This window comes from Chlamydotis macqueenii, chromosome 21, assembly GCF_036417535.1.
Source record: "Chlamydotis macqueenii isolate bChlMac1 chromosome 21, bChlMac1.mat, whole genome shotgun sequence".
Lineage (NCBI taxonomy): Eukaryota > Metazoa > Chordata > Aves > Otidiformes > Otididae > Chlamydotis > Chlamydotis macqueenii.
In genome coordinates, this window is record NC_141576.1 from 2,442,280 (window position 1) to 2,469,432 (window position 27,153).

Genomic DNA, 27,153 nt, shown 5'->3' on the forward strand with positions numbered 1-27,153 from the left:
GCTGGAGTGAGAACTGTAGAACTAGCCCCAAAGCCCCAAACCTTCAGATCAACCAACCTCATGTGTTCCAGAAGATACGGGAACAGCCGATTCTAGTAATCTGAGTTTGAATCTACACCAACAACGGAATGTAAAAGACAGAAGACTACAGAAGGTGTCAACGAGGACGGTAAGGGACCAGAAGACACCTTCTCAGAGCGAAGTTGCTTCTCCGTAGTTATTCTCCAAGAACACATACCAATTGTATTAAAGACTGAGTGCGAAACAGCATTTAAAAAGTGGTGCAGATTTATTAATGTATATCACCCAGATTCAGAAAACATAGGAAAACAAAGTAGATATTATCCAATAAAATGCATCATTAACACACATACTATAATTTGACAAATTTAAAACAAAACCATGCTATATAACTACATTTAAAGTAATGCTTCCTGTATGTGAAGATCAATTTGAATTAAGTGCTCCATGGCCACTCAGCGAAAATAGATTAGCCTAGTAATTGACAGGATTCTATCGACAGATACTCTACAATTCAGTTTAAGTCACTTTTGTCTAAGCTCTAATTTCTTTCCAAGAACCCCTTGTTGGATTTAGCCTAACTGTTTCACAGGAGCTCCCTCTAAATAAGAGTTCCAGTGTCAAGCTCAAAGTTCATTTTTTTAAAAACAAAACAAAACATGGGAGAATTAAAAACTTTCCTGCCTCGAAGTATTGCGCACATTGAGACACAATCCTCCATGCAATGGCAAAGCAGTTTGGCCAGCTAAGCCAGCAATGTGAGTTCCAATTATCAGTTATCAGCAGTAATAGAGAGCCGGCCCACTCCTTACTGCAGTCAGTACCATCCAAACCTCTTAAATTTGGCAAAATAACTTTTCTAATAGACAAAAAAAAACCCATGAATTTTCAATGAGAATGGACAATGCACCTCTTTAGAGACCCAAATCTTGCTTGGGCTCAACCAGCAGCCCCGAAGTTCTCCCTGTTCTAGCAGCGTTGAGAACCAAGGAAGGTGTAGATAATGTACAAGTGGCTGCCAGAATTCTAACCACTGCATTGTCTAGACACGCTCTGAGCAGCCTCGTACAGACGCCTCCAGATGCTTTTACAACACTGATCTAAACGCGCCTCTCAGCAAGTGAAAACACACCCTCATAGGTCAGTCAGCTCAACCAGCAATAACCATGCTCACATCCTGGCAGAGAGACCAGGTGTTAGGCTCCTAACACATCCACAAACTGAACTGTGTTTACATGCATCTTCAAAGCATGCTACTGTTCAGGCAGAAGGTACACCCAAGCCCGAAACCACAGAAATGGAGAGGCAAGTGAGACAGCCCAGGCAATGAAGGGAGAGGCAGATGTTTAAATATTTTAGGCAGTGATCTTCAAAAGAAGAGATTGCATATAATTCCCTCCCTAATTCAAGAGGACTCAATTCAGGAACTTGGGAACCATTCTGGAGCAACAGAGAGCCGTAGTTGACTCAACATCATTAGATCATTATTTGCAGCATATTCTTTGGCTAACACACATGCACGTACCTGCTTCTTTGTTCTCGAACTACGACATCTGTAAAACTGTTTGCACGCTTGGGAAAAAAATGCTGATGTCTGCTTAAACACTGACATCTCCTCATGTACACAGGATTTTCTTTAAGCATGGTATCATTTTTGAAGTTCAACTTTTAAGCTGAAACCAAACTACTGCCTGAAAGCTTCCACATTTTTGTTTTAGGGACTTCAAATTTTTTACTGGAGAATCTCTCATGTAATTCTTGAACATCAGGTAAGAGGACAAATGACTCCATTGCTCCATGGAAAAACAACTGAACCCTCAGTTCTTACGCAAAATTTTCCAAAAGTATTTATCAAGTCAGTTTGCACCAAGAAGAATAAATCCATCCAGTGGTCTGAACACACTGCCTGTGAACAAAAATCAGAATCTGCCTGCTGTACCTACCATAGGATAAATATTATTAACAAACAAAGATTACTACTGCCAGGAGGCAGCACTTTAGGATAGAGAGCGTTACACATCCTGGCTCTACTACTGCAGCATTTCAGGTGGCCATAAAGCACAGCACAGTGCAGCACCTAAAAGTCCACAGCTACCCTACCACTCAGCCAGGACTGCGCTATTTCACTTTCAGCAATTTTCGTTCTTTGATTCAGCTGCACACTTGACCTGGCTAAACCTTGCTCCAGCTGAGAAAGCTGCATGTTGTGGCAGCGCTGGGTTGGTAAGGCATTGTGAAATAAAGTGGGAGGCCTTACGTGCTCATTTGTGTGTCAGTACCCAGAATGCCGCTTCTCGCTTCCAGCTACTTCATAGAAGTGCTGCTGGGACTTGAACCGTGGGAACACTGCAGTGCTAACGCGTGTGGGTGTGTTCACACGTGTGCAAGGAAAGCTCTCATTCTCCTACTGTCTGATCACATACAGTTTTGCTAAAAGTACAGATGTCTGGCACACAGGTAGGAAATATGAAAGCACTGTCAAACATTGCCCGGTTCAATATTTAAAAAGGGTTCAAAAGAGACAGCGTTGAACCACCCTCCTTTACTGGAAATAGCAACCAACAAAGCCTTCAGGCCTGCTTTTTGAACTAATTCAATCACAGTGGAGGCATACTGATGCTAAGAAAGCAGAGGGCTGTCTGTCACACAGAAGCGGAAAGACAGCGCAAGAGATGCACCAAGGCCATATCTACACCAGCAAGTGAACACTCAGCACGCACCAGCTGCTGAGCTCAAGAAAAAGGCTTTGGCACTGATGATGAATTTCTAGGACCCTATTTTGCAACCTTGTCAGGTTATTCACATTTCAAATTTCTAGAAATACCCCAGAATGTAACGGCTGTGCTACACGCCAGTAATGATGGATGAAATGAGAGCCGGGTAGGGAAACAGGACACTCGCTCAAGTACAAGCTGTGTTGGTGCATGGAGACTCTGGAAGACTAGAGAAAAAAACAAAGCAGAAAAAAGCCACAAACCTGCAAGAGCATGCAAGAAACTGGAAAACCCAGCAAAGAATACAAACAAAGAAAAATGGACAAGTTATCACATGGCTCAAGAAAAGAAAGAGCTTTGGGAAGTGGCAGGAAAGTGAAGGAGCTTAGGGGAGGTCAATCACGCCTCCAAAGATGAACAGGGAGGATATAAAAATCAAAATTTTAGAAGAGGGTAAGGAAAGTGGCTGAGGCCCCTACCGCTCCTGCTCTAGTGGGGGCTCCAGTTGTCACAACTCCTCCCTTTTTGGTTAAGACCCTTTGCTGACTTCACTCAGATTTAGACGAAAGGTTTTTCTGCAAGTGGCAAAACCAGGCAACACGCATCTTGTTCAACCAACCACGCTGAGAGACAATACATCTGCATCTATGGATCCATCTCTCGATATACAGCCTCAGATATGCACAATGGATACTTAATGCACATAGAAATATGCTGGGAATTAAGTAGCTAGGTAAAGCTATGCCTTGTAGCAATGCTTTAAAACCACACCAAGGAAAAAAAGGGAAAGCAAAAAGAAAAAAAAAAAAAAGAGAGAGGGGAAAAAAGGCAGTTTTGCCAGTACACTGAATCTGCAACAGAGGCTTGTGCCAACCCAGCTCCTCCATTTAAGTCAGACCCTTAAAAGGCAGAGCTGTGCTGGCAGAAATCTACATACCTCATCACATAAACCTCACGAGGACACACAAAAAGGTCAAAAATACTCACTGCTGTTTAAACAGCCACAAAAATGGTCATATGCATCCTAACAGAGTCCCAGGGAAAACACAGCACACAAAGCACTGTTTACACACACACACAAATAAATTGGGAAACTGACAAAAAGCCCACTCTTGAAAGTAAAGACCAAATATCTGACACAGCAGATTACAGCACACAACACACAAGCACCTCTGTACAAAATAGAACAAAGTAAAGCAGAGATCTACATCAAAAAGGAAGACCACCACAAAGACACATATGTTTCACCCTTTCATCCACAGAGACAGACAGACACAGAGCCCAGCAAACACACAAAACCCACACAGACTGACGGTAATTAACACAAACGCACAGACATGGGACTGTCCCCTCATTTCCTTACTAGGCATGTAAACTTTACTCCAATGTTACTTGCCCCTGGCCACAGTCTACCAATCTTAGAGCCTGATTAAATCTCTCCGTAATTATCTGCACACCCTGCTACAACACAAATGACCTTAGCATACGATATCCGTTGGCTAAGCCCAATGGAAAAAGACTTCAGGAAAAGGAAGGATAAGCGTACAAAACTCTGCCAGCAGTGTCAGGGTCTCCTCAAGACTGCACCACATTAATAGGAGAGCCCTGAAGACAGCTCAAAAGCCCTGAAACTTAAGCCCAGTTCGGCACAGGATACACAACAAAGCATTTTTTTCTCTACTCCATTATCCGAGCACGGACTTACCATTCTGTTCTCCACCATCAAACTCCTTGCCACCTCCCAAGTGGACCTATGCAGGAGACTTAACGTTTCATGACGATAGAATTTTGGAAAAATTTTCAGAGAAATAGATGGCCACGATTTTCTTACATAATTTAGGCGTCCTCCTTTAAGCATCTTGAATACACTCTGCAAGAACAGCTGTGCTGCATGCAGATTTTCCAGGGTGGAAGAAGAGTGCTTACCATATTCTGAACTAAGGCCTATTAAAGGGTCACCAAAAAAGTCCGGCAAAGCCAAGATTTAGTGGTCTTTTCTCGTTCTCCACCTGCAACCTCATCTGGGGTGTGGGATAAATCACAGAACGCCATAAAAGCCTTGTAAGAAAAGAAAAGCACACTTCTACTAACACTGATTTTTAATAAACTCTGGAAGTGACCAAGCTAGGGACACAGTACCTTTCTGGAGCAAGACTGTGGAGATTTCTTAATTTTGCTTCCCAAACGAAGCATGCTCTAGAAAATTCACTTCCCAACGTGAGAAACGCCTCCACTTCCAGAGCCGTGTTCTCCTCTCACAGGCATTCATATACATCTCTCCACCATTCCATCTCAGCACAGACTGACGGAGAATAGACAAGCCATTAAAAACACATCCACCTCCAACCACGGCGATAATGTGGCTCATTACAGCCCAGCTTTGTCACAGCGGCTCTGACACTCAAGCGGGAGGAAAAGGAGGGGCTAGGACAAGGATTGAAACGGGGGCTAAGCACAAGACCAGGAGAGAAACTGGAACTTGAACGAGTGAGACTGCTCCTTAACCAAAAAACAGGCAGGCCAACCAAATGGGCTGAACCAGGCCTCTTGGGCTGGCTGTGCAACTACTGCACTGTTTGCGCAAGGAATTTTAAAAACCATGGGTTTCGTTTGGGTATTTTTGTTGCCTTTTTTTTTTTATAAAGAAAAGCTCTATTTAAGTTTGAGTGTGTGTCTGCTCCTTTAAACCGGTATTCGGTAAGTTAATTGAGAATTTTACTGAATATTCTCGGTGGGCTTTAAATGTTGCTTCTCTTTTTGAGGCTTGTGCCATTGCCCTTTCACTCCAGACACACAAAACCAAAGAAAAGTTTGGAAATGTCTGATAGATGAGGCCGAATCCAACCAACAAACCTGCAATGTAGAACTCAACAGGCAAGAGTTTGCTTTAACCTTACACTGTGTGGGGGGAAAGGAGCGGGAAGCAACTGCTTGACCCCACAGCCCACTGCCCCGTCGCCAGCTAGCCAGACATCCCGCAAGCAAGTCCTCAAGGCCTTGTGGCACTGCTGCCCATGGATCAGGACTGGTGCCAGCTGCCAAGGCAGCCTCCCACCCACACACCAGGGATTCTGGATCTAAAGGCAGCTCAGACTGAAAGAAAAACAAAAGGCACCTTAAAAAAAAAAAAAAAAAAAGTACTTTAGCTGTCTGGCTGGGCACAGCATGGCATACCTTAAGAAGCTGCTGCAGCTGGCCCTGGACAGATTCATTTACCGAATGTATACATAATGCAATACACAAATGCCTGTCTGGTGGGGAGATTCAGACTCCACAGGGATACTCTAAAAGCAGGGACATCTCCATTCACGTTCCGCACACTTAATCTAAACACCAGCAACCTGCATTACTGTCAGGATTTTTTCGTAGCAGCCACATTTTATTCCCATACAAGCATTTAGACAATTTATCCCCTACCTCCACGCATGCAGTTGAGCAGAAAATTGTAAAATTTGCATCTGGAGCGATCAGTAACTGGTTTGGGTTTTTTCGGCTTCTTCCTTGTCTTGACCCCTAACTGAAGTTCTTAAGACCCGAAATCACACACTTCTGCTAAAGTCCGTAGCGTGATGGGTTTCACAGATCAGGTTCCACGTACAAGAAGATATGCAAACAGACATATATAATTTAAACAACCTCCAACTACTGCGTTCGGAACACAACCTCAGAAAAAAAAAAAAAAAGGTGCCATCTCAAACACTGCTCGTCTACATTAACACACACGTGGTGAGAATTAAGAACACGATTAGTTTGCTAAATGACTCAAAGGAGAAGCAGCTGGTAACAAACTGGGTGTATCAATGGATGTTACTGAAACTATAGAAAATTCCTTTTCTCTTTTTCCCCCAACCCCTTTAAAATTAAAGGCGTCACTTACCCTGGGGGCTTTCCTCTTGTATTTGTTGTTATAGTCAAATTTTTCTTTCATTTCGTCTAAGAGCTGGCCCAGTCTAGCTTTCTCCTCTTTCCCAGTGTAATCCTGGCTGAGGAGGATATAGGATCTCCAGTTTGCAGAGTCAAAGCCCCAGTGGCAAGTCCTGTTTTCCAGAGATTTGTGAGAGTGGACCACAAATTTGTGAGGTGGGTACATAAGCCTGCAGTCCAAGCACTGAATGCAGGCTGCGCTGGGGTTACTGTAAAGCTCTGGCACCAAGAGTCCCTTACACTTCCCAAAGCACTCATGATACACCTTGAAGCTCTTCTCTGTAAGCTCCAGCTCAATCGTGCTAGAGAATTCCTTCTTGCAGTGGGGAGGATAGGTGCCACCATAAAGCAAGGCGTTACAAAGCCTCTCAGCGTCAGTTTTAGTGATGAGCCCGCAGGAAGGAGCGGAGAAGGGCAGGATGCCCATGACTTTGAGGATTTCCAGCTGGTCAGCAGTGCATCTGGAGCAGTAAATATGTAGCTCATCACACACCGAATTAATCTGCTGCAGGGAGAAGTCCCTGAGCACCGAGTTCAGGATCTGGGGCAAGCAAAGCCGCTTTTCTCCACCCACCACGAAGCAGGAGATGGTTTCCCCTTCCAGGATGGTCTCGCACCTCTCTGTGGATCTGTCCGAGGGCATGAAGAAAGGACCAGGCATTACCGGAGGAGGCTGGATAGGGGGCAGATGCAGTACAGGCTCTGCTGGGTCTTTGCCATTGTCTTTCTTGTACATCTCCTGTGCCCATCGTGCTGAGAAAGCAGCAGGGCCACCCAGGGAGCTCATAGAGCTCAGATGAAACTGTTCCAAGGTCTTCTGCAGTCCTGGATGAGGCTGGAAGCTGCTTCTACTTACAGTCTCCATTTTTTAGTTTCTATTCCCAAAACAAACAACAAAAATCCCCAGTTATCTTCCACCCTGGTACAAATCCACTTAAGGGATTTTTTTTTAAGAAAAAAATTACGAGCAAAATAAAGCAACCCACCCTTGTTTCTTTCTCCTTCCCACTCAGGTTTAACAATCCACTAACGAATAGGAAATAAATCCTTTTGTATGCGTGCCTCGCTCTTCTTTCTTTTTCTCTTGGTTCGTTACAATTTCAAAACCTCCAAGTCTCCAAGCTGCCCCGATGGAGCACAGAGTCACGCCAAAAAGAGGTCTTCATCCGAGCACTCCCCCCCTCAGCCAACCCCCCAGGCAAACCAATCCCGCCTCCCACACCTCCACCGCACACACTCACTCACACACACACACGCACACGCCACCCACAGAAATACAAAAAGTCTGTGCCACGCTCCGAGCACCGAGGGCTCAAATATGTTCTGGCGGCTGCTGCTTCGCTGCAGTAATCACCCTCCTGTCCATATCCACCGAAAGGAAGGCGCGGGGGTGGAAAGAAAAAAAAAGCAGGAGGAGGAAGAAAGCTTGGTCTATGGAAGGGAACAACGCAGAAGAAAAGGCCCAAATCTCTGGCACTTCCAAAACGGCGCGGGGGGTTCGGACGGGCGATAAGCGGGCTCCCTTCCCCCTCGTGGTCCCTCAGCTTGATCTGGGAGGACTCCTCGTCTCTCGGGTCGCCTTTCTTCCCTTATTTCTCTCGTTCTTCTCGGCGTGCCGTGGGGAGCCGCGGTAACAGAGCGCACATCCTCCCAGCTCCTCTTTCCAGCAGAGACTGAGAGTGCCTGAGAGCTGAGCTAATGCGGGCTGGCTCAGCCTCCCTCCCTCCCTCCTCCTCCTCCTCCGCCTCCCCCCCTCTGTTTGTTGGTGTCTGCCTCAGTCATTGAATCCCAGCCAAGAATGTGACCAACTCCCCAGGCCGGGCTCTTCCAGGAACAGCGCCCGCCTCCCCCCTCCGCTCGGCTCCTGCACAGGCCGGCGCGCGGCGCGGCCCCGGGCGGCAGCGCCGGGGAGGGCGGGCGGGAGGGCGGGTAAACTGCTGGGTTCACGGACCGCCGCGCCGCCGAGGAGGGGCGGTAGGGCGAGGGCTTTTTCCTCTTGCCGCTTGCTTTCTGGGCGGCGGGAACGAGCGAAAACGCGCCGGCCTCCGGCTCGCACGCACGCCACTAGGAAAAAAAAAACAAACCTGTCCGTCGCAAAACCTGCTTACAACGCCTAAGTTCAACTTCGAGCAGAGATCGCACGCGTACAAACACCACTTACGGCCCAAACCACACGCGTGCCCCGCTCTCCCCACGTATGCCGCACGCCCAGCTCACACGTGGAAGAAGCGTGAGGCGCGGCTGCCTCACAGGCGTGCAGGACGCCGGCGAGCGACCCCAGCCCTCGCTGAGGCTCTGGCGCTGGGCCGGGCAAGGAGAACCGCGTCTGCCGCCGGGCGATGCCTCCGCCGCCACACGAGGCCCCCTGCGAGCGGCGGGGCCGGCGGCCACGCGGACCGCGCTCTGCGCGCCCCCGCAGCCCCGGCGGCGAGCGCCCCCTACCGAGCGGCGCGCGGCCCCGCAGCCGAGGGCTCCCCCGAAGCCCGGCCGGCAAAGCGCCCACCCCCGCCGGCACGGCGGAGCCCACGCGGACCGCGCTGTTGCGGTGGGGAACGGGGTGACTGTAATCTCCATCGACAGCACATTTCATAGCAAAAACAAACAAACAAAAATTGGCTTCTCCCTTTTTCCCATGGGCTGCATAACCAGAGTTCTAAAAAATATCTCAACCAGCACAAACATAAGAAACAGGCTTAAAAGGTCACGTCCGTTATCTCCGAACTCTGCCAAAAAAAAGGCTGGAGAGCAGTTTCGCACCCATACAACTCTTAAAATATTATCTGTAAGGAAACAGTGGCTTAAAGCGCTACTCAATAGTATAGAGCAGGCTGAGTGAGGCAGACGTTGAGCGTTCGGATAGACCCTTCTGAAAGAGTTCACCGCTACGGACAGACGCAGAACGCAGGTAGATCCAGGTGCAACAAACAGATGAATATCCACACACCGTTTAAAAGAGCAAGCAGAAACAAAAAGGTTGTGATTTACTCAGAATGCACTGGGGCAGGGAACACAGTGAGCTCTGTGTTTTTACGAGCACTTGTGTTTTTATGTTCTGCAGTCCCACCCAGGGTAAAGGAAAGAGGTGTCACGGAGTTGCAAAAGAGCTTGGATCTTGCAACCAAATCACAGCATTTCTCCAGAGAGGAACCCACCATCGCATATCCAACTTAAATGCCAAGCCTTAAAGTACTGAAGAGAAGGCAAGAACCACACGCATCGTCCAAGTCATCAGTTGTGTCTTCATGCCTGAGAGAAGACACTTAGAGAGTCTTTACCAGATTGCTTTGTTACAGAAAGCCACTGGTGGCAAGAAGTACCCTCTACATTTCTGTTTATGCAGTGCATCACACACGGATTTACTGAGCCACACGTGGAATTTTTAGGTATTACCACAATACCAAGGTCTAAAGAAGATATCTGATCTAACAACCTAGGCCATGCAGGCCTCGTTGACTCCTCACGCTGAAGACGTTACCACATAAAGAGAAAGTGGGGCTCGGAATATTCTTCCCGGAGTAACAAGGCATCTAAAAGGTTTTAGTTAAGAATAATTTTCAATAATATTCTTCAGAAACTATGTATGGCACCTTTGACAATATGAAGGACATCTATGACGTTCCAGCCATTCCATCATTTCCAAGCCAAAGTGTGTGCTTCACTGGAGAGGAAACCCTCCCCACCATTCGGCCTCGTCGTACAAACGTTGTGCTAGGACAAGGGAGAAGTACCAGACCCTCGGTGAACTCCATGAGGGATGTGGCATTCAAACTGCCATCAAAGCTACAATGGCAAACAGCAGCAGAGCAATTCCCTACATGGATTTAGTCCCATTTCAGCCATGTTTTTTTTTAACTTATTAAAGTATAAATAGACGGATATACTCAAACATCATGAATAGAGCTCCTGATTCTTTTAAAGAACAAAATTAATGCTTGCAGAAGTTTGGATAGTAATGGAGAAGCTTCTTAGCGCTGGAAGCTGGGTTTTTGCACTCCTCCTTTACCCTTTGGAAGGAAAGGACAGTAGTAACTGCAGCTCATTTTAGGAAAGGTGCCGTTTTCCCTTCCAAATGACTCTCTTATGCAAGTAAATCACTGGATCATGCAACAGATTGCTTATGGATGGAATTCATAAACAGAATTCCTGAAGCAGAGGGGTCTACCAAAAAGACAGGAAGGATGGTCTTGTGGTTAAGACAGAGAAGTCAGGACATCTGGGGTCTATTCCCAGATCTCCCACAGACTTCCTGTTGCCTTGGGCAAGTTGTTTAGTCTCCCTGTGCCTCAGTTTCTGTATCTGCAAGATCCAGATGATGACCAATTAGAGTGGCAGCTTCTGAACCTAAATTCCTGATGGGACAGAAACAAATATCCAACTCCTGCAGCAACAGTACAGTAAAACTTCCATTTCTTCATATCCCACAGACTCGGCAGGATTAAACAGCAGCATGGCAGGAGAAGGGGGAGTGACAAGAGCTGTCGTTTGTGATTAAGGTGGCAGCGGCTTCTGAAGTCTCTGCCTCCCCTGCTGATGGACCTAAGCGCTGCGCATCTTAAATCATATTAATCTTTCCCCCAGTAACTGTTTGTCTTGCTCCAGTTCCAAAGCCCGCTAGCTGGAGAAACGAGAAGGGAAAAATATCTCCGAGGAAGGGCCCTAACACCACAGTGTTTTTTATCACTCTCTCCCTCTTCTCCTCCCCCTCTCCATTGGCTTCAAGGCCAACAGCTCCTGGAACACAAACACTCTTGTAAACTTCTGAACCACACAGCCCTATGGTGGGTGGGTGTTTGCTCCCTGCCTGCCAGTTCCAATCCACCCACAGATTCCAAAGGCCCAGAACAAAAAGCAGACTCCATTTTCCATATTTAACAGGCAATTCGTTTCCCTCCCCAGCGCCTTCATTTGCAGAATTCAGTGCCTCTCACAAGTATCGGGTCCCACCTTTTACACGTTCCCCGAGCGGAGGGTATCATGTTTATGCATATTTTTATGTAGGCATAAGAAAAGTATATTCTAAACTAATTCACCCCAGTCCTCCTCTGGTTTTAGATGCCTGCTTAGTGAGGAAGAACTGGGGATTATCCAGGACTGTGCTGCATGTTGCAGCTATTTGACAAAACGTTTGGGAAGGGGCTATTGTGAAGACTGCGAAGAAGGAAATTAAGTGAAAAATGAAAGTCTGAGTGCAAGCGTGACACATCAAGATTCCTACTGTGGCTGACATTAGTCAGTAAACTATAGCAGCAAACATCTAATTTCTCCATGCTTGTATCATACATACTCATTTCTGATTGTGACATTCCGGTACTGAAGTAAAACAATTTCTGCATGACCAGGATATTTCCTTCCCTCCTTTCCTTTGGAGACCATCTGCTAAATGTCATCGTTTTCAATGATCATTTCCCTTACAGTGAAACTGGGGAATGCCAAACTATCCAGGACCTGCAGAATAAGGTTTCGAACTCTCTGTTGAAACAGACATCTCTCAAAGTCAAGCGGTCTTTTTCAAGCAAATATTTGCATTTTTCCATCAACACACGGATTCCACTTACAGAAAATTATTTCACAAGTGTGCACCAACTTCTTCACTTTTTGGCTAAAACAAATTTGGAAACATTTGTTTTTAAAGAGACCACAATTTTTTTGGTACATATTTCACTTAAGTATGTACTGAAATAACTGAATTTCAAAACATCTAAAAAGTCATAAGAAAAAAAAGTTCATGAATCAGTCATCTTTAAGATGAACCAAACAAAAAAATTCACTGTCTGAGAAGGTCAGCAATGGATTCATGTCAACAAAAACGGTCACTTTTTTTTTTTAATTAATGGAAAAATCAACTATTTACACAACGCCTTTCAGGCCAAAGCGCTCAGTGAGGCAGCTGGGATCTCTATGGTGTTTGCCACCTCTCAAGTCCTGCCACTTCTAGCTCTGGGATGCTGCGCAGCCTTGACGATCTATCCCCTATATTACACTTCATACAGACTGGTTACAGGTTTGATTTACATACTAATAGCTCGTTTATAAGGTTATTTTAGGCTTTTACTGTACTCCAAGTAGTGGCAAGACCTATTTTGGGAGCAGTAAAAATAAAACTGGTAATTATGAGACTGTAAGTGGGGAGGTGGTACATAGGTAGATGTAAAACTTTCTGAAATTGCTGAGTTACATGAGTTGGCAGTTGGTGAAGATTTCTTAAGATAAGCTTGGACAACAAGATAAATGGGAGGTCACTCCAGTGGGGAATTCCACCCTCAAAAAAGCCCATGGGAAGCAGAACTGGAACTGAATCTGGGTTCTTCTGGCGCTCCCAGGGCACCCTCTGTGAATCTTACCACAGTGTTTTGGCCACAGGGAAAATTCGTCATCACTATTTGGATCAATAACCTAATGATCTCAGAGTTTAGTGATCCTTTTCTCTTCATAAAGCCATCCACCATTTAGAAAGTTACTAACAAGTAAAACAGGAAAACAGCAGCACATTTCACATACTGACTCTAGCCTGATTCAAGCAGCAGCAAAAACAAGTAAGTGGAATTTTTTCACTTGCCTGATGGCACAGAACAATATGCATTTCACCTTGCTGTCCTGCTCTCCAGCCCTTTCCACCACTGGCTGAAGAAACAAACACCTTATCATTTACTGGACTTAATCCTTTCTCTCCTAGGGAGAAAGAGTGGATGATCCTAGCTTCCAGAATCCACCTGCGGGAGTATGTTAGAGTTACTGAGCGTTTGTACTAACTGCCACCTTCTAAGGCCCATGTTCTGCCTCAGTGCTATTGCAATGAGGTTCTGATGCAGTCTTTTTATTTTTTTCAGGGAGCCTTAAAATAAAACCTAAACATGCCTGAAAATCTTTCTCTCTCTCTCTCTTTTTTTTTTTTTTTGAAGATCATAATATTGGCTTTATGACCTGAGCTCTTAACTGTAAGCATCCAAACAATGGACTTGATTTTCAGTTAGGACATGCGACTACATCTCTTAGAGATTCCTTAAAGACATTACTTGAAAGATGTGATTTGTAACTATGTCTAAAGCAACAATGCTACAAGATAGTAAGAGTAAAAAAAAAAATATATAGCCTCTGCAATTCATTCCTTTGAGCCAAATTTTGAAGGTGGTGTGGTTTAACCATTTTAAAAGGATAATGCAATGCATAGAGTAAGACTGCAACCAGGCAGCATCTCTGCTTTCAGTTGCCCAGTAGTAGTTTGAAAGTCTCGTAGGGTCCAAATCATGGGAAGACTGAGAAAGCAAGTTCAGAATGAGAACAGAAAAGCAGAGATCCCATTTTGTAGGTTATTTCCACTCCAGCCATGCTCTGTGGTTTCAATGAAAATACCCAAGTTGTATATTTTGAACAACAAAGTGTAAGGAGCTACGGGGCTGACCTCTACCTCCTGGAAGGCAGAACCAGCTTGACTGTGCCACACACACTCTTCTACGGTTTGAGAGAAACTCAAGACCACGGAATAAACTGAAGAAAAAATCAGAGTGACAGAATTTAGGAATGCTGGAACCATACTCGGAGGCATATGCACAAAGCTGGCATATGTAAAACAGAAGAGATCTTATCTTCTTCCCTTTCAGCATCCATGACCTGGGCACAGATAATAAATCAATCTCTCTAGAATGCTGCTTGTCTCCAGGGTCTTGCCTCTCCTTTCTCTGCCAAACATACTGGTTTCCTATCTGATCTTTTCAGTGACAGCAGCTAGCTATGCTGTATTTTATGGGTTTGGGTCAGCTAACTGATTGTATTTTACCACGTTCACAGCAGCTTCTGCTGCCACTAAGAAGAGAATCCCATGGATTCAGAAGTCATCATCTCCTTCTGTATCTTTTACTTCTTTCCAAAGTACAGAACGTCTTGATCAATATACATCTCTTATTCCTCTCTATTCCTGATCCTCAGAGGATAATCATCTAGGATAAGATTTGGCCTTTAAACTCAGGTTACAGCAACTGATGCTGTTTGCTCCCGAAGTCCCTAGTGCTGGCCAGGATAGCAGCTATCATGCTAACACAATTCAGCAGGCTATTCAGAACAAAAGCTGTCTGACTCTTGTGAACCTAAGAACTGGCTTGAATTGTCACAGAGTTCAACTAATGGGCATACATCCATGATTAATATATGTAATGAACATGTGACCTGCTTAAAACATGACTTGCTCTCACACCTAAAATTCACATTTAAACTGCAAGAAATCAAGTATCCTAGGAGGTGAGGGGTTGTTAAAAGCACATGAAAGAGCTCTCCATCTTTTAGAATATTTTCATCCCAAGTTGCCTGGTATGTTGCTCAGGGCTGCCCCTCCCACCCACACACTCTGTACCTACATGTCCCAGTGGATGCTGCCAAACACCTCATTTAAAAAAGAAATATATGCTTGCTACTGTCAATTAAAAAAAAAATTCATTTACTGGAAAAAGTCAGAGTCAGAGAGGGGAATACAAACTGGAACTCTTGGGATTCCCACGGGACGTTACAGAATAGTCCTGTTAGGTGAATAAGGGCTGCACAGACTTTGTCATTTATATTAACACAGAATCTTGAATTTCTCGGCATATCCAGCAATAAGCAAACAAGGCAGAGCATACACATCCAACAGAGGAAGGGATCAGAATAGCAAGCCAAAGCCTTGTCCCTGTAAAAAGAGCAACTGAAGTGTTGCTATCCACCATCAACTTTTCCTCTAGCGTGTTCTTACACAGGCTGTTACCCAATAGCCCCCATTACCATTCTAGGGGAGAAAAATCAACACATTTAAGACAAAGTTAAACCTAAGACTTAAGCAATGTATCTCCCCTAGCTCAGCACTTACAGCCCTCTAGTGTATCCCAAAGCAATCAGTATCAAAGGAAATGAGTGTGGCAACCTTGCACTACAGGAGTTACTGATTAGCAAAACCTCAGCTTTGAGCTTCACCAAAACAAAGTGGATTAACTCCCCTCCCTTGCCCTCCCACACACACTCTATCATGCAGAGAAGCTGTGGGAATACCAATTTGATCTGCTGCAGCTGCTGTGGTGAGTAAAAGGGCAACAGAGCTGGGCCCTACAACTAGCATGTATCAACTTGCACGCCTGTACGATTAATACTGCCTCATTTCCATTTCACCTGAAACCCGCATGCAACTTTAAGGCCAAACATTCTCCTCCTCGATAGCCTCTTATGGACTCCATGGAATTCATGTCTCTTTTGTATTCTCCTCCATCTTTGACATAATTTCTCATCATCACAGTATCCATGTTGTGCAAATACTATTGATATGATTAAGTGTACTTTTGCTAGGAAGACTCTGTAAGACCTCATTACCTGCAGCTGGGTTATCACTAAGGCTTCTGACTCTAGTCTCTTTTCTCATGTTCTTAGGGCATACTTTACAACAGTTTAAGATCTAAAATCATGGCGGGGAATGAGCCCCATGGTCTGCTGGAAATTTATGACACCTACCCCTTGTTGTAAAGTGATCCTCTGCTGGTCTGACATGTGAACCTGCAATTTATTTTAAATGCCTGTGTCTCCTATAAATAACACACAGAGCACTAGGCACTCTGTGGAGATAAGTGCTTGCATCATCACTTCAGTAATTCAGAACACGCTGTCCTAAAAATCTGGAATTTCTACTGCTCTCTCACAAATTCTTTTGGGTTGATCTCATATTTATTTTATTTATGGGCTTTCTGAATGAACCTGTGATTAAAGCATATGCACATGTCATTAGCATAATGAGATTTTTCTTACAAGCATGTAACGAAAACAAAACAAATTCATATCGTTATTTTACAGATGTGGAACTGAGAGGATATACAACTGGCTTAAAGTCACCCTGCAGATCTGTATCAGAATCCAAATCTTTTACCAAGTTAAAAATCAACTGCTTTAACTTAATGAGTATTTTTTTCTAACAAAACTCCACTGATATTCCTAGAACTATTCCTGAATGAAAATTATGTGAGAAAATAATCCAACACTAAAAGAGAGCTTTTCAGGGTTTGTTTGTTTGTTTTGTCCGCAAGACCTCTTTCATACTCCAATGAGCAAGACAGGCTGTTTTTTGAATTGGACACTTCAGACACCTTCAAGTGTGGTAGAATCAGGTAATGCAAGCCCTCCACAAGATTGGTATTCACTGAAGCGTCTGTGTCTTAACATTGCCCCATTCTCTTTTTCAGGAAAAGACACAACATTTTAGGTTCTAGACAGCTTGAATTTTCAGAATAGTTTCCATGTTTCAAGTTTCTTAAATTTTTAATGAGTTAGGTCTGTAAAGAGGAGTGCAAAAGCAAGCAACAAGAGATGTTAAAGCAGCAGGTTCTCAATATCACAACCCCTGTTTCACAGCAGAGGACGTTTCAGCAGCCTACGCTCTCCTAGCTATACAGAGCAGAAAGACAATTGCAATGTTTCAGCGTGAGTTGCACGGGTACTGCTCTAATGAGCTTACACGATACACTTCCAGTGAGTTTCACTTCTGTTTCCAACAGTCCTACACTTTCAATATTCCCTACGTCTATATGCATAGTACGTATATAGATTAGAACCACTTCACTTGTCCTGCATAGCCCTCTGACCAGAAAATGGTCTCTGCAATAATTAGGGTTTAAGATTATTTTAAACAAATGATGAACTCATATTCATAAGCTTCTATACTAAACATAGGTACAGCATTTGTATTAAAACATGTCATTAGCAGTGACTGTAAGAGGAAGGATTGCAGGAAAGGCTGGCCTTGCTTAGATTCCCCTTTTTCCATCTCCACCCTTTCAGAATTTTCTACTAGATTTCCTTTCTGCATAAGGCCTGAGAAGGGTACTCTCTCTCCCTTCGTCCTACTATCCATCATGTAATCCAAAGCCCATCTTGAAGCAATGATCGTGTCTGTTCTGTGCATACTGCAGCATTACCACTAGGACCCACGATCCATCAGCTAACACGCCAGCTGGCACCTTTCCCTCCCCTCTGCTTTCTTTCCCTGAGCGGGAGAAACCATTCATTGCCTTCTGGGGCTAGCACTGGACCCACACTGTTCTTAGTAATGAATGCAACCTGTTCTAACGAATGTGAAGCTTATTTGTGAGCGTGGAGCTGCACTCAATTGCCTGACATTTCACATTTCTCACCATAAATCTGGGTAACACTTTATTTTAATTACTAGGACATTTTCTAACTTTTATTGTTTCTGGCAAACACAGGCAAAATGAGCTCATTCATTATATAAGGTATGTGAGCTATTTCTTCAGGGGAAATGGTGTTCTATATTATTCTTGCCATCCAACAAGATGCCATTCACCTCTCTTCTAGATGTCAGTAAGTATCACACAGACTGAGAATAATTAACTAATCTTTTCCTGAATGACAGAGACCTTGGAAAAAGATATATCTGTCCATCCACCCAGCCATCCATTCATCTTTCTGCATTTCTAACACACCCATTAATGTAAGTAAGGGGCAATACCACCTCATGCCTTTTTCACATCTCCACTCCAAATTGGGTGTAGATACCACCTTGAGATGACACCAAGGAAATTCCAAACTGCACATTTCAGACCCTGATTTTATTTCTCCAAGATAGTTTTGATCTACATGTGTTATAAAGACCAATACAAGAAACTGCAGGCTGACAAAACTGATGAGTACTACAGTCCTCGGGAAGATGCTCTGTATTGAGGGCTGGGCATCAGAGATTGCAGCCAGGGCCCTGGAGACACCCAAAGGATTTCACAAATGCCTTGAACCCTCATTGTAAAAATCCCTTTATAGTCCCCACCTCAGCAGAGTTCTATAACTTCACTAAGATGAACAGCACTATAGACTGGAGAGCTTGAACTCCTCTAGCTCTCCAAGGTCAAATCAGTACACCTGCAGAAAATCACACTCAGCATCTACGGGCCTTATTTGTCCCACAGCAATCAGTGCCAAATTTCAAATCGAGTCCAAACAAAGATTAAGTTTAGACTGTATCTCCATGATGATAATTTAGGGCCAAGATGCGGTAGGTGCTGAACGCTCTGCAGACAATATAACCTCTCATTTGTAAAACCAAGCCATAACTTTTCAATTAGTGAATTCAGACTGGACTGGAGAAATCGTAACTCAGGCCACTTCTTTTGACAATTGTTTAAGCCCTAGAAATTGACTCCTGCTCTTGGACTGTGGAGCAATGCCTCTCCCCTTGTCTGTGCATTACATCCCCTCCTCAGACTGTACCGTCCTTGTTCATACTGCTGAGCCCGAGATGATGGAATTGGCCATTTGCCCAGGTGGAGGGGAGGGAAGAAAAAAAAAAACAAAACAACAAACCAAACAAAAAACAGTGACTGTAATGGAACGGCTTTCTGACTTTTCTGAATACAGTAAGTTAAAATCCCATGCAGATAGTGCATAGCGTGTTTAATGACTCACGCTCCACATTTTCACCAGGGAAAAAATTCAGGCCTGTACTCAGTTAAAAGATGGAAATTTTTATAAAACTTCCATTGTGGTATGTTACCATCTGTTCAGAAATTAACAAAACCAAAATCTAAGTAAGTAAATTGGTTGATTTTCTTTCTTTCTTTTTCTTGTAGTAAGAGCTTTCTGCTTTACAGATAGGATGTGAATCTCTAGGGGGGAGATGTGAGCATATACAATTCAGTTAAAAAAAAAAAATATATATATACACTTCACTCTAATTGCTTGCTGGCTTTGGGCAAATTTAACTCCTGAAAAGTAAACTATTCTAAAGATTATGGCCATTTTCTCATACAATGATCACTAGTGTTTTGTATCAGTCAGGGAGTGAAAGAATTCTGTGTCTGTAAGCATTAACAAGTACTCAGCCCAAAAAAGCCCTCTAATTTGCACAGCCTCCAAGGTCTTCTGATGAGACGGCTTATACTGAAAAAGTGTTCTCTCTCCTGGGAGCCAAACCACGGAGGATTTGGACAAAATGTGTGTAATAATACAAAATTTCAAGTTTGGTTGGAGGAAAAAAAAAAAAAAAAAAAGAAAAAGAAATTGCAGTCAGAAAATTTTGCCCTTTTCCTTTCTCCTTCATTCTTTCTAATGCTTCATAAAAACATATAACGTTTTTTTTCCGCCTGTTTTTAAGCAAGAGTAAGTATCTCTTTCTTTTCAGAGAGTTGAATTCTTGGAACTCGTACCATTTTCATTTAGCTATTTTTACCCACCCTGCTCCTTCCTGTATCCATGGAGTTTCATCAAAACATTGAATTCCAGTCTCTAATGACATAACCTTCCCCTTTCCTTCCTGTTCTCATGTCACCTCTCATTTTCTCACCAGCTCCATAGCCTTCTTTACTTTTTCTGCTCTAGGCTTCTTAGTTTCTTTATGTACTTTGCAACAGCACTGCCGTTTTCTCTACAGTGGGGAGTATTAAGAAGTCACAAACTTCTACATAAATAAGCAAACAAGAAAACTCCCACCAACTGCCTCAGCTAAAGAGAACAACTTCTCTTCTTCCCTACTTTAGGGAAAAAAAATCTGACTTTGAAGACCCAGTTTTGTCTTACACGGGCATTAAACTGGAATGATTTGACTGTCATCACTCGATGAGAGTCTTTTCTGCCATGTTTGGTACAAATCAGCTATAAGACAGCTATAGTGAAGTGAATAGAATGATTGTCATGTGAAGTTGGGACAAAGGGACTGTGACATACATCTAACAAGTTCACTGATTGTATGTAACAACTAAACGGGAGATAAAAGTGCTATTCAATGTATGCCTGAAGTTACTTAATGGCTTAGCACTAGCAGAATATGCGTCGTAGTCTGGTGCCATGAGATCTTTCCACATGCATATTACACTTTGCTACAGCTGTACATTTCTGTAAGACAGCTCCTATGGTGTGTGAGTTTTAAGGGTAAAGGTAGGAACAGCAATCTGGCATAAACATTTCTTGTCTCAGAAAAAAATATTGAACTGCAAATGGAATTCATTTGCTGATTGGCAGGAACAATGAAGTCAGGCAACAAAACTTAGCAAACCATATTAAAAAGTATCCTCACAAGTATTTTTGCAGGAGACAGAGGTGTTTATGAACCAAAAAAAAAAAGAGGTGTAGAAGTTACAGTTGCTCTAGGGCAAATTTTAACTGGCTTCCCTTCCTTATTAGATTTCTCATTCATAAAAAATTGCTAGCTGGCTTAGCAGTCATTGCACCACATGGGATTTTAAGGGCTTCTAACCATCTGTATGTATTTTTTCCATTTGTCTAAATAATTTTCCATTTTCAATTATTTTGTTTTAATTTTAATCTCTTTGTGTACCCAGAGTTATCTGGAACATCAAGACAAGCCTTTAGCTCAGCAGGAATATGGATAGCATGTTTGCTCAGAAGAATACAAGCTCTAGGCTATCACAAACTTCTCAGCTGGCAATACTAAATAAAGTTCTTGATGCTATAAATTATGTTTGATGCTGATGCTTTTTCCTAATCTGGCTCCCGGAAGTTCAGAGTGCTTTCAAAAGGTGTCACTGAACTTTCCAGTCAGGTTTGCTCTCAGAACAATATACTCTGACTCTGAGTAACAGCACAAAGTTAATCAATTTGAGCTCTACACCGACAATCTGCAGGAATCAAAAGCCTTTATATAAAACTGAATCCTGTAATGTGTCAGGTGCCCAAAATTTTCATCAAATTCAACGGCTGAGCCATTGAATGGGATTCAAGGATTACAACATTAACGTGACAGTTACACCTATCCATAACTTCCCCATGGGAATGCAGTGCAGGAACATTACAAGATGAAGTCAGCAATTTCTCAGTCCTACAGTCTTATCTCCTGGTGCCCAGCTAAGTCTTTTATCAACAGAAAACAGTTGGAAAGCTTTAGATAAAAAGTTGTGATCCTGCAAGATGCAGAATATTATTTGCACGATAAGCTGAGAAATTAGGTTTGAAGTCTTTCCTGTGTTTAATCCGAAAAGGAAAAGCTTAGTAAGAAATGCCAAGTTTAGTCTTCCTAGACACAGAAAATTAACAGTCTGTTTGGATCAGTGCAGGTTATTTTGTGCTGGTCTACAGAAGCTCCAAGGGGTGCACATCCAGCCTTAAAGAAAGCAGGCAAAACAGAGGTATATGATACAGACTTATACTGCCTTTCCTTTTTTGTTCATACCTAAAAGAGCTCAATGAGTAACAATACATGCTTTCTTTGAAATGTTCAGTCTTACAGACTTTGGAGTTGTGTATGTTCAAGATTCACCTGCAATTTATGCATATATCTTTTTCATGCCTCCCCTCCTTACTTACTATACTTAGACCATTAACAATTATCAGTTGCAAACAATTACAAAAATACGTGGCATGATGGACTTAAGATACTTCAGAATTGAATCTCCTGATTCTTCCCCAGGTTGGCAAGGCCATTTTCAGCAAGTCAATTCTCCCTTCCTTCTTCCATGAAGTGGAAATGCATGAGAGGACTTCCTCGTTACACAGAGCTTCACATGGGCCCACGTAAAGAGCTGCGTATTACAAGAACGAACAGCCTACTGGATCACGTTTAGCCCTAGCTTTCCCGTGACCTACTGTGTTACCTACCTTAAGCAGGTTTGTGTGCGATGGTTTTACTCCTTCTCAAAGCCATTATCAAAAGGAGCTACCCATTTAAATTGCCTCTGTGAAGAGGCTGTTCTCAGTCTCTCTGAGAGAGGTCCTTAAAAGGGCTGGCTACAAAAACTCAACAAGTTCACATAGATGCTTTGCCATTTTTGCCTGTCACCCGATGCTTTTTCTTATATAATTGATTAATAAAATCCCTGATATTCCCCTGGAGATATGCCAGGCCACAGATCCTGTTCTCATTTTATTTTAGTTCTACAAAAAGCAAGCAAGAAAAAATTGCTTCTAAAAAGTTTCAACTACTATTCCTGACACTTTGTTTGCACAGACAACTATGAACAACCGAGTAACTAGGAGGTCTGATTGCCTTGTTTTCGGAGGTGGGCGATGAGTTGAGTTGGTTTGCACTGGTCTCAGCGACCTGAGTGAACAGCTGTCCAGATTTTTTTTACTGGATTTTGCTGCTACACAATTTAAGCAAACAGAAATATGCACTGTTTGTGCATTTTCAAAATCTTACTTGAAAGCACTTCATGTGCGCTACACACACTTCCTTATACCTCCATGTTTCCCTTCCTTTCCAGCGCTACGCACTGCAGTGCATGGGAATGCCAGCTTCCAAAGGCATCTGAAGTGCCCATGAATCTGTCTAAACAATTACATGGGCGGATAATCTAAACCAGAGCATTCCCATCTGCTGAATCTCTCCAAAGCTGACATTCGGTAATGACCATCACCTCCTAAAGTGCAGACCTCACCTCCAACTGAAGACAGTGCCAAGTATATTCTAATTTTCATTTGCAATATTTAACTTGGAAAGGCTCGGTGACAACTGCAGAGGAGAAGTTAAGAGCCAGTTAGAATTGCTATCAGCATGTCAGAAGGAAGGAGCAGCGAGGAAAACAAGACCAAATTGGCTGTGGTTTGTGAGCAAGGGAGGTCATCTCTGAAAAAATAACATGATCTCACTGGGATAAAAAGTACAGGAGATAAATCAATAACCAGGCCAATCATGAAATACAGGTTCTGCAAATATTTCACAGAGTAATGGAAAGGGAGCTGAGGAACAAAACTGTATTGACTGGTTAGATACAACATGCTCAGAGGAAGTGTACAGTCTCTAGAAACATGACACTGGCACAGGGCTAGTGGTGGTCAACTAACTCCAAGGGATTGCTAAACCAAACACAAATCAGTTATGCTATTTGAAAAGCATAAAGACTCAGATGTTCTCAACAGTGGACTCCTACTTAGTGCTCTCAGGTATCACTCACTAGAAATCTGAAGTGCAGAAGGAAATCCAGAAAAATCAGTGTAATCAGCAAAATTATGAAAACTTTCTTCAAGAAGTAAGAGAACCTTGAAAACAGCATACACTGAAGAACAATAAGGGAACCATTTTCGATATACTTTTCATTACACTAAAAAGATTCAAGGACTCTTTCCTTCTTCTTTATTTTCTTCATGAAAAGCAAGTCAGAAGACAGATAAAACCAGCACTTTTTCGTCATGAACAGCTGCTCTGACCTCTAGTTTATGTTAATTGATTCACGGAATGAAAGGGAAAAATTCCTAAAAACATAAGAAAGTAATAACTGTTAAGTTCAGCATAAATAAATAATCAGTTTAGTATTTAAAAAAAAAAATCCAGAAATATTTAGGACATGCGCTTCAAAACACAACTTGCCATGAATGGGATCATACAATGAACATAAGCTACCTATTTTTCCCCTATATTCCAGATACTGTGCATAGATCTGTATTACTAATTTAAACAAGTCTGAGCTTGTTCTGTGAGAGTGTTTCATGCCATGTGGCCACCATACACGTCCACAACATCAAGATACCCACCTCTAAACCAGGATGACTGAATGCAAAATGCCTTGTATGAATGGGCTTTGGCTCACAACAGCTCTTAAACCACAACCAGAAACTGGGAAAGTGCTAGCTGGCCCGGCCAGAACCATGCAAAACCTCTTTCAACAACATATCCACGTACAATGAAGTTCCAGAGCCCAGAAACCTTTCCCTGAACTGGTCATTTACCAGCATACCTGTAGCCTCCGATTTCTTTCTGTACCGCTTGCAGAAGTTTTAGGTCTGAAAGCCACTATGTGTATTGGCCATTTCCTGTTGACACAAGTAGTCAGAAGAAGGGAAACATCTGTAGATGTTGCTATAACTCGAAGGCTATCACTACACAGCCTGGAAGGACTGTGCTTTAGCTCAGGGGAAACCCCTGGTGCCAACGTGCTTGACGTGGCTTAGCTCAAGGTGGAGGACTAGGTCTGAACTGTCACAGACATCTTACAACATTCCAGAAAATCCTTAAAGAAGTACTGGAAACAGGAAAAGTACCAATTTATTGAAAGAACAATGAAGTGGGTTCTAAGAATGAAAGGCAAGGTAGAATATTTCCAGTTCCAAGTACTGAGGTTATTTACCAGTTCAGTAAAGAAGCACCCGGTAGAATATAATGTGTAACCTCCATGTAAGGGTTTCAACGAGTCCTCCATCGGGGTTTCAAAGCACTTACAACATTTACACTGTACTGACAAACTGAGGCAAAAGAAAGAAATGAAGTAATTCTCTCAAAAAACATAGGACGTCTAGATAGAATCGCAGATTTCCTGTGCTTTCAACTAATCATGAGTGCGCTGCCTCGTCAAGCCCACGCATGTGATGGAAACTCATCCGAATCAAGGATCATTATGCAAGAAAGAGGACACAAGAATGGCAAGACACATTCATCCAGCAACTCACTTAAGCCACAACTCAGAACAGGAAGTTTCACAGTCAGACTTTCAATTCCCACACCAAGTTAAATCAATCTAAATCAAATACTTTTAAAAGAAAAAGCCTTGAATGGAAAAAACAGTCTCTTTATGCCACCCACTACCAGAAAGATTATTGTTCTTGCTTCAAAACTATTTCTGATTTAAAAGCTACTTGAATTTAGAAATCCAGGGATTGGATTATTTTCTCTCTGTTTGAATTTCTACACAGGAAAACTGAATAATATGTACAGTTAGCTAAGCCAAAAAAAAAAAGAAAAAGAAAAAGAAAAAAGGCGGGGAGGAGGATAGCCATTACTGGATTAAAATAAATTTATGCTGATAGAAAAACACTGTCAAAAAATCCCACAGGAACAAGCATTTTTTAAGGTTTTAAATCAGGCCTCATATTCAATTTTTTTCCTCTCTCTCAAAAGCTACTTCTCTGATCCATAATAATTTTGGGACCAAGATTTTGTGACTTGACATCAAATGTTGGTGATATTTTCAGCACAGGAATTGCTGGAATGCATCACATAGAGTGTCTACTATTATTTTCCTAACATTAGCCATGACTAGCTGCTTCACAGAACAGCTTAAGACACTTCAAGAAGCACCAATCCAAAACAGAAGTCCCTCCACCACCACCACCAAGAGTTAAAAGTTCTCATTTCCTCTCTGATGTTGCTGTATTTTGTTTTAAAGATTATTAATGCTTGCTAGGAATACAAACATCCCATCATTTCTGAATCCTTCAACGCTCTCAACTGTATATCCAGCACACAGAAATATATATACAACACAGATATTTGTGCTTCATGGTACATGTTATAAGCTCAAGTCTGTGCTTCTACATAGAAAGGGAGCTGAAGCAGGAAGGGTCCGCTTCTGCGCTCTCTCTTTTTTTCTGTCCATGTACTGCCAATGAAGGATATCAGACATGACAGCCCTGGAGACTGAAATCCTTTGTCTACACAAAAGGTCCAGTTCAGTCAGCAAGAGGGTGGGACTTCACTGTTACGCCATTTCAACAGTATGTTTCACTCAACAATGCCTTGAGAAACTTCCAAGAACCACCAGCAAAAGTCAAAGCAATACTAAGACTAACTAGTCAAGGTTTTCTCTGAGAACTCTTTCGGAGAACTACCAAGGAAACGAATTAAGAACAATTGCATTTGTCATTTACACTGGAACACATCTCAGACCATGTAACTGTTTATTTATGGGTCACTTAAAAATAACCCTACAGAAAACAACCATTAAGTTGCTGCTAGCACACACTGGATTTGAAACAGCAAGTTTCTCATTTCATTAGCAAGGCAGTCCATTAGCAAAGTACCCCAGTCCTCACCAAAAGCAAGCTTACAAAAGCTAGGGTAGGAAAAGGGTTACCGGCATACATGTTAAAATGTCAACAAAATATGCTGTGCACTCGGTTCCCTAGAGTGATTTTATTATTATTTTTCCACCAGCAGCAATTCCACAAGTACACAGGAGTCAGAAAAATAAATCTAATGGAAGCAGTTGTGAAACTGTCCCATCTACTTTTACCATCCACATGGAAAAATACACAAAAAGAATAACAGGCACACACTAGGGAAAAAAAAAAAAAAAAAGAAAAAAAATAGATTAAGTCCTTAAACTTATTTTTTGTCATAGTTTTGAAGGAGATAGCATACATTCTGAATGTGTAAGTTGTCCAGAAGCACTGTCTCTTTAAAGTCGGAATGTGACTTTTTTTCACCCAGAAGAAACAGTGCAGTTTCCCAGGTTCTTACTGGAAAGTTTTCTTGGGAAAATATTCATTTCCAAAGCGTTGTTTTTACACTTTTGGTTCACTGGCTGTATGACTCTTATAATGCTTTAACAGTGTTTTTACTTCATGGATGTTTGTAATAACTTAATCCATCCTATTTCCTACAGTATCTCCTTTTAAGGATAATTATATCAATATGCTTCTGACATTTTGTCATCAAAATAATTTCTTTTTTTTTTTAGAATTTGTTCTCAGTTGGGTGATTCAAAACAAGACTTAATTGTACGTTCCTGGCCCTCACAGTTTTCTGAAAAAGCTGCTGCACAATAAAACTCAATAAGTAACCCCAAAACCATTGGAAATATGGATAGTTCTAGACAGC

General features: G+C 42.6%; 1 protein-coding gene across 3 annotated transcripts in view; it reads right to left on the bottom strand.

The window, feature by feature from the left end:
* The window catches only part of SKI (SKI proto-oncogene), a 115,574-nt gene extending 107,756 nt beyond the window's left edge, over nucleotides 1-7,818 (bottom strand). For 2 of the 3 annotated variants that reach the window (XM_086764560.1, XM_086764557.1), the window contains exon 1: nucleotides 6,613-7,818. In XM_086764560.1, the coding sequence (XP_086620686.1) occupies nucleotides 6,613-7,524 (912 nt within the window). In that variant the 5' untranslated portion in view covers nucleotides 7,525-7,818. The remainder of the gene's footprint in view (nucleotides 1-6,612) is intronic. The other variant, XM_086764558.1, reaches the window with a different exon arrangement.
* Nucleotides 7,819-27,153: the final 19,335 nt, after the last annotated feature.